The sequence below is a fragment of the Daphnia magna genome, linkage group LG3 (genome assembly GCF_020631705.1).
Source record: "Daphnia magna isolate NIES linkage group LG3, ASM2063170v1.1, whole genome shotgun sequence".
NCBI lineage: Eukaryota > Metazoa > Arthropoda > Branchiopoda > Diplostraca > Daphniidae > Daphnia > Daphnia magna.
The window spans coordinates 10,336,122-10,344,785 of record NC_059184.1 but is presented as its reverse complement, the minus strand read 5'-3'; the positions used below and the strand labels follow the sequence as shown (position 1 = coordinate 10,344,785).

The following is an 8,664-nucleotide window of genomic DNA, read 5'->3' as shown; positions in this document are numbered from 1 at the left end:
CAGGAATCCGATGACCAGAAGGCGGGTGCTACCTGAAAAGATTCTCAGAAAAACAACACAGGTGGAAGCAGCAGAGAAGAAAAAAGAAACGAGGGGACGGAAGAACGAGATACGAGGGGACGGAAGAACGAGATACGAGGACGACGGTGGGGATGGTTTCTGCAGATGAAGATGACGCTGAAGAATCAACTGTACTTCTCATTGATTCATCACGTCTTATCACTGAAGACGTCATTTGCCAAGGCGTAAGAGTCAGAGTGGTCATCGACACCGGCGCTGTGGTATCAGTGGCGTCGCCTAGCCTGCAGGAGAAACTACAAGTTCGACGGACCCGGTGGGATGGGCCTTCCGTGTTGACAGTGAACGGTCAGAAGGCGCCCCCACTAGAAGCCCTCGAACTGGACATCGAGCACCGAGGAATGAAGGCGAGGGGAAAGGTGATACTGCTGGAAATGAAAGGAATTGAGCTATTACTGGGAAACGACTTCCTGAGCCAGTTCAAGCGCCTCCAGATCAACTATGCCGAGAAAGGAGCAGAGCTGTTACTTGGGGAATTACCCGTAAATGCTATCACGGAGCGGGCCTCCACTTCCACTCGTAAGCTAGTGACCAGGATGGGCAGAACACTACCTCCAAGGACCATTGTCCCCGTGGAGATTGAACCGGCTAATCTAGAAGAGGATACCAGGATGATCGAGCCGTCCGAACACCTCGCTCGAGCAAAGGGCGTGACCGCGGGAAAGGTTTTGGTGTCCACAGAACGCCCATTAGGACACATTTTGATGGTAAACCTGACTAATCGTCGGACCTACCTGCGGGAAGGTACTGTGCTGGGCCAGGTCGAGGCCATGGACTCGTCGGTGGTGGAGATCAAAGAAGCGGAACCAGAAGGAAGAAGAGAACAGGCGGCAGGAGAGAATTTAATCGCAGTGATGGAAGACAGAGAAGGGTCTGTTCCTGCGCCACCGCAAGAAATCTGCCGCATTCCGCATCAAGCCTTCCGAACTAAAATCGCCGAAAATCTCCCCCCTCCGGACGTCGAAAAACTGGTGGACATCCTCCAGGAATTCGACACCTGTTTTGCGCTAAAGAACAGCGAGCTGGGATTCTGTAAGGTGGCGGAACACCGAATCAACATGGGTTAAGCACCACCTGTTCACCAACCCCCCTACAAGAGTGCGTGGAGGGAGAGAGCGATCGTTCAACGACAAGTGGATGAGATGTTGGAGAAAGGAGTAATTGAGCAATCCAATAGCCCCTGGGCATCGCCAGTCGTGCTAGTAAAAAAGAAGGGTGGTAGTTGGCGCTTCTGCGTCGACTACCGCCGGCTGAATGCCATCTCGGTCAAAGACGTCTATCCTTTACCAAGGATCGAAGAAACGCTGTCTCGCATGGGCAACGCCTGAATCTTCTCCACAATGGAACGAGGAGGAGAATCCACGAGGAGACGAAGGCCAAGACAGCCTTTGTTACTCCCGATGGCCTCTACCAATTCCTGGTAATTCCGTTCGGTTTAGCATCCGCACCTGGTACATTCCAGCGGATGATGGATTTTGTCTTAGCTGGACTCCAGTGGACCATTTGCCTCGTCTACCTCGACGACATCATCATCTACGCTGCGGAAGTTGACGAGCATCTTCAGCGAGTGCGTCAGGTACTAATGGCACTACAAGTAGCGGGATTGAAGATTAAGCTAATAAAGTGTCAGTTAGAGGCCCAAGAAGTAACGGCCCTGGGCCACGTGATTAGCGGCGAAGGTATTCGCCCCGACCCAGAGAAAATACGGCTTGGGAGCCATATTGCTTCAGCGCGTGGACAATGTCGAGAGACCACTGGCTTTTGCAAGCCGTCTTCTGTCCAAAAGTGAAGCAAACTACTCTATCACGGAGAAGGAATGTCTCGCCTTGGTGTGGGCAGTGAAGAAATTCCAAAGCTATATTTGGGGAATGCAGACCCTGGTAGTGACGGATCACCACGCTCTGTGCTGGTTGCTGACCAAAAAGGACCTAGCAGGCCATTTGGCTCGTTGGAGCCTACAACTACAAGAGTTCCTGCTAAGAATTGCTCATCGCAGTTGGAGACTCTACTCTGACGCGGACGCCTTCTCACGCTATCCAGTAGGCGCGGCAAAGGAATTAGACGAAGATTTACACTGCGTGTTAGCCGCCCTAAGCGTGAACGGCGATAGCAAGATTGAGCTGCAGCGAGCACAACGAGGGCAGTGGGGGCGAATCTTGGCCGCCATAGAAAAGCAAGAGCACCCTAGCCAGTATCGCGAGAAGGATGGGCTGCTGTTTCACGTGAAGATCGTCAAAAATGAATACTTACTAAGACTGTGCGTGCCTAATTCCTTCAGAAACGAGATCATTCGATCGTGTCATCACGATATCACGGCGGGCCATCTAGGCACGACGCGCACCCTAGCTAAAATACGCGCTCGATACTACTGGAAAGAAATGAGTGAGGACGTGCGCCAATTCGTTCGGGAGTGCAGGGAGGGGCAGTGAAGAAAGCCGGTGTACCAGCGTTTACCCGGGTACATGGAAATCAACTGGGCGGAGCGGCCTTTCGAGAGGATCGGAATGAACATCCTGGGTCCATTCCCCCTATCAAAAGGTGGAAATAGACACATAGTCGTGGCTGTAGACTACGTAACGAAATGGGCCAAAACGCGGGCGCTACCCACCGCAGACGCAGTCGAAGTGGCCGACTTCTTAGTCAAAGCAGTGCTACTCCGACATGATGTTCCACGGCAGCTGACTACTGATAGAGGACGCTGCTTCATCGCGGAAGTCACACAGAATGTACTACGTGCCCTGGAGACCAATCACTGGACCACCACGGCCTATAGACCTCAAGCGAACGGATTGGTAGAGCGCCTCAACCATACGTTGGCAGATATGCTGTCGATATACGTTAGCTCTGACCATCGTGACTGGGACGAATCGCTACCTTTCGTAACGTTTACCTACAACACCAGTCGACACGAGAGCACGGGGAGGACTCCGTTTTATCTTGTGTATGGAAGGGAAGCCCTTCTCCCTATTGACAGCGCCTTGAATGCAGATCCGAACCCCATACCTCCTCCCAACCGGGATCCATCAGAATGGATGCTGAAACGACTCCAGCAAGCCCGCATCCAGATAAAGTCCCACGCAGCTGAAGTGCAGCGAAAACAGAAAGAACTCTACGGTGAAGGAAGGGGGAGGCGCCGGCGTACCCACCAGGAGCACAGGTCCTTGTCTACAAGCCCATACGCAAAGTGGGAAGTCTGAAAACTTCTACGCCGTTGGTTTGGCCCGTACACAGTGGTACGCCAAACCACTCCGAGTTACTACGAACTCCGCCTGGGCCGGTTGACCCGAACGGATATCGTACACGTCGAACGAGTAAAACCGTTCCACGACCTCACGGACCTAACACCGCAGTCGCACGATCCGGTACAAGCACCGATATGGAGGACCCACCGCCGGGACTGAATCAGGCGGAAGACGAAAGTCAGGCAGGACTAAACCCGTCGGCCATCCAATGCGCTTCTACAAGAGACGTCTCGGAAACAGGTGCCAGAGCGCGTGAGAACAAAAGGAGTAACGCCGAAACACCAACAGCACCGTCCATTGACTGACCAGAGCCGCAGCAAGAAACGCAAACTCGCGGGGAGAGTGAAAGAGGCATTCGGAGATCCGCAAGAATAAGAGCTCAACGGAAGACGTTCCTGCTAACTTTCCCACTGTTAATGTTCCTCGCAGTCATGATTGGACCCACACCCTACTAGCACCCGTACGTCAATAGGACGTTTCAAAGCCGTCCGCTCCGTTCGGGCTGGATATCCGTAGCGGATGTTATTTTGGATGTTTTTTGAAGTCAAAATGTCCTCTCCGATGGACATCCAAACGTGGCCTCCGATTGTCGTCCAAATAAGAACATCCGTTGGATGTTTTTCCCTGGTCCATTACCGTATCAAAAATTGTTCCGTAAATGTACTTGTTTTGGAAATTCATACCAACCAATAAATTTGAATATTAATACAGCAAAAAAATGTTTTAAATGATTTTTTATTGATTAAGATCTTGACACAGTACATGATTGAAAACAAAAAACATCTAAATTTCTAGGCAACAGTCGGATCCTTAGTTGATGGACGAAACGCAAAACTCATTGCTTAAATCGGCACTCGTCTCTTCAAGATTATTCCATCCAGGTTGAGCTTTATTGCAAAGTGTCTGTGATGGAAAGAAAACTCAGATCTCAATATAGAAAATTATATTTTTCAAATTTAAATCATACCTTGATTGAGACTGAAATTGTCCCTCTTTGTTAATCTTGATTAACACTTTAAAATTGGAGGGTTTCTCCGAGTACTCCAGGTTGAATTCTTGAATTATACGGTAATTCTCAATTGTTGCCGACCAATGGGAGTTGATTCTCTCTCACTGTCGTTCAAGAGCTCTAAAACAAAATAAAAACAGATAAAAATTGTTGAAGGCTGAAGGGAAATTTGAGACATTTACCTTTAACATACTCTACTCACTGTCCGCGGAAGTGCCAGGACGGTTTGAGGTGCTGTCAGTTTCACATTCATTCGATATCAACTTTTCAGTCGCACATCGTTTTCGATACTTCTCTGGCATTCCTTTCATTATCTTCTTTGTTTCTGTTTCCAATTCGAAGTTATTGGATTTGCGGGATGTCGTTCGCACACCATCTAACAAGAAATAATATTTTTTTAAAGAAGTATTGAAGGGAATATTGTAAAAATTAAACACAAAACTTACCAAACACGGCTTTGGTAACAATGGACTGCTTCAGACCCTGCTTTTGAAGTGATCCCTTTTTTATCTTACCCTCCCAATTAACGGAAGCCATCACCTTTATGGAGAAAACCCTATACCAGGCACGTTTCAAGGCAACTTTAATGTATGCTCCTCCCAAGGAACGAATCATCCCAACCTAATTAGACAAAACGTGGTAATTGAAGAAACAATGAAATATATTTTTTTTAACTTAACAACTGAAAATAAAGATCCGGGTCACGTAAAGATTCCTCCAAAGCTTGTATTTCTTCCATTTCTTGCAGAGGTTCTAGAAGGAACTCTGGATTAGCTAGTGTTTCTGCTACTGGCTGTCGATGGCTTTCCATCTTTGATTCCATAACGACGAGTTTCGCCATCATGTTTGAAATAAATTCCTGTAGTTTAAGGTCTTCTCTTACCAACTTCCCAATCAATGCTACAGAACCTTAAAGTTTAAATAAATGAAAGAATGTACGTTAGAAAGTAGACATTAACGACGAAAGCTTAAAATAAAGTCAACAAATTACCGTAAGTCAAGGTGTTTGATGGATTCCTCTGATTTAAAAAAAACATTACGCGTACTACCGTTGGGCATTTCTACTAAACAGAGGATTTAAACATTTATTTTCGAAAACATTCCAACAAACTAAACATACTACCTTCGCTCAAGATGTTTGATTGATTCGGTACCGCAACACTCATCCGCTGATTTACAATCGTGCCGGAATAGGGCATTTCTAATACAAATTAAAGTAACTACAGATTACCATTGTGATAAAAAATTAGTAAATACTGACCTTGTGAATACAAATTGTTGTAGGAAACTGGTGAATTGTCATCCGTAGAATTAACAGTAATTTCCCCTCTCATATGCTGTGAGACTTCCTCAAAAGAGTTACTGCAACTTTGCTGAACTTCAAATGGTGTCATTGGCAGTGCAGCAGGAACACCACCAACAGAATTCCTTAATAGGCTAACTGGAACCGTTGGAATCACAATTGCTTCTGTATGAGTGGGCCCAGATACACCAGGGTCATCAACAGAATTATTGCATCTCCGCTGAACTGCAAGTGGTGCTGTTGGGTGCACAGCAGGAACACCACCATCAACAGAATTCCTACATAAGCTACCTGGAATTATTGGAATCACAATTGTTTCTGGCTGGGTGGGTCCATATACACCAACGCTTTCATCATCACTTGAAGGCAAGAATCTTTTATTCGGCCTCTTGTGTCTCTTTCCCCTTCCCAATGACGTGTTAGGTTGACTGGCATCATCTTTACCCTCAGTATTAATGTCTGATTGAATTAAAGCAATGTGCTCCTGTGAACGAGCAGATTCATATGAATCTGATGAAATGTAAACAAAATTTGAAAAACCACACAATATGAAACTGTAAATTGTTATACCATATTCCTTTCTGACGATACAAGGATAAACATACCAACATGGTTTTGGTACTTCACGTTTCTTTGATGAAATGTGCCGAGAAGTTTTAGGATACCAACATTTTGAAGAATTGTCATCAGCCTGGAAGATCCAAATGTCTGGCACAACAGTCCCATATAGCACATTTCTGCCGTCGGATGTCCGAATCATGGCCGAACATCCGTTAGATATCTATGTACTCAATGGGTAGTTCCAGGGATGTCCGTCGGCTAGTCACCTTTGAAGTGCAATGGATGTGCGAAAATAATATTCTACGGACCTCCTTCCAACAGCCAAGAAGATTTTCAATTGTTTCATTTAAGGATAGGCCTCGAGCCAATCGGGGCGCTTTTTTACAAATCGGGTTTCTCATTTCGGGCCATCGAGGCGTTGGTCAGGGTGGAAAACTCTTCTCCCCGAATTCAATTGGTGTTTGCAATGAATTGGATTGCAATCAATCGATTCATCAATGCAAAAAACATTATTGATTGACTGTTTCACCCGATCTATCCGATAACAACCCCGATAATAGCTCGTTCTACCCGATTGCCCCGATTTTTACTCTAAAACCGAAAGAACGGCATTTTTTTTCTATTGCTTCGGGGCAATGGGTTAACCTCAAATTTTTCCCCGCACCGCCCCGGTTGAAAAAGTGGCACCTCATTTCAACCCCGAATGCACTTTATCGGTGCGGGGCGGTTAACTCAATTAGAACTAATTGGGGCCGATCACTAAGTTTCATTATTAATTGTCAAAATTTCTTGAGAGGGGGAAAACTTAACCGTGTTCAAATTTTTTCCTTGAACGTATTTTATTTGAAGTCCAGCATTTAAAACGAAACATTTAAAAAATAAAGGAGTAATTATCTATTTGCCGGATGGTTAATTTTTTAATTTATTACAAAAAATGAATAAAATATATGAAAGTCGTGAGTTTGTTTGCACAAGCTTTCCGTTTAGCTTACGGGAACCAAGCCATTGAAAATTAACTCACAGAAAATAAATATTATTCGGCATCTAATAATATTCAAAGCAAGTATACTTATGATAGGATTATAATTTCAAATAATAAAAAACTACTTTAAACTTAATAAATCATGCTGAAGTTTAAAATTCAAAAAATATTTAGCATAAATTGTTTAATTTCAATTTATACACCTCTGGTTTAACCTAAGTTCGACATCATCTTGACTTCTTAAAAATCCTGTATGTGATTTGTTATCGAAAAAGCTCAAGTGTTTTACAACAATTCGATTGTATTGTTCGAAAATGATAAATAATATATCTATAGATTGGCACAGTGGAATAATATTCAACTGTGATGCGGGAGACCCGAGTTCGAATCCTAGTACAGCCTAATGTTTTTTCAAGATCAGATGTCCAATACATGTAATATTTATAGCCAAATGAAAGCCCGTTCGGATATCCTTAGAATGTCCGACGGCGCTGTTGAGGGCGGTCAAAACCAAAAAAAAATACATCCATAGGACATCCAAATCGGATATCGGGCTGTCCGGAGGATATCAATAAGATGTACTCAACATCAGACCCCGACATCTGTCGGACATCCGACGGACTGCCTTGTGTTATGTGGGGTAACATGGCGATAATTGTTTCCATCAATTAAATCGACATTTAAAAAATTTCCGGTTAAGCCCTGCAAATATAACATTCTCGTTACTTTGTATAATTGATTATTTAATGCATTATTCACTGGAATACATGACGCTAAATTTGCTTACAATTGATGACGCCATGATGATGAAGATTTATGGTAATTAAATTTATGGACAACACGAGATTCTTCTTCATAAACTGTCAAGCCATGGTAAAAGGAAGTACCCTACACCGTTGCTAGTATGGAGCAATTTTTCTACTTTACATGTTCACGTTTAAATAATAATGTAACCATGGAAATTGAGAACTCTCGATACAACATTAAACTATTAAAATGATTTTAATTTAATAATGTTGTATTCAATAATTCATTGTCTTAATATTAATTTTTTTTAAATATTTGCCAAGACCTTTGATCCGATAAAAATGGCAACATCTGCTACGTGTTAGTCTGTCAGGCAGTCAGTCTGTTCTATCAACTTTTAAAAATTTTGATTGCTTTCACGAATGATTTAATGTGATTTGTTTATTTTTTTTCTCATTTTCCTTGATAATAAGCAAGTTTTTGTTTTACTGTTTGTTAACTCTCGTATATCTATTGCCATACCCAATAATGATTCCTATTTTACTTGCGCCCTTGTAAACCACTGCCTTTTCTAATAAAATTTGCGTTTGTCTTATTATTATTTTTTATTTGTTGTATTATTTTCTCATCTGTTGGTCTTATTTTTGTTGGTTCAAGTTTGTAGCAAACACTACAACAATTGTGTAATGCTGCGCTTGTAATCAAAATGTATCGCAATATAAATGTGGACATCCGTACATAT

At 43.6% G+C, this 8,664-nt stretch overlaps 1 protein-coding gene across 1 annotated transcript; it reads right to left on the bottom strand.

Moving 5' to 3' along the window:
* Positions 1 to 5,330: 5,330 nt before the first annotated feature.
* On the bottom strand, positions 5,331 to 6,407 carry LOC123470347. The gene is made up of 2 exons (XM_045170537.1): positions 5,591 to 6,407; positions 5,331 to 5,530 (listed from the first exon to the last, which is right to left on the bottom strand). The coding sequence occupies exons 1-2, from the start codon at positions 6,390 to 6,392 to the stop codon at positions 5,415 to 5,417; spliced, it is 918 nt and encodes a 305-aa protein (XP_045026472.1). The 5' UTR covers positions 6,393 to 6,407; the 3' UTR covers positions 5,331 to 5,414.
* Between the last annotated feature and the right edge of the window lie 2,257 nt (positions 6,408 to 8,664).

What these genes read in the sequence shown, in the direction of transcription:
- LOC123470347 (XM_045170537.1), bottom strand. Translation starts at nt 6,392, where the DNA reads ATGATTCGGACATCCGACGGCAGAAATGTGCTATATGGGACTGTTGTG. An exon ending in CAACAATTTGTATTCACAAG is followed by an intron (nt 5,531 to 5,590) that starts GTCAGTATTTAC and finishes AATTTGTATTAG; the next exon opens with AAATGCCCTATTCCGGCACG.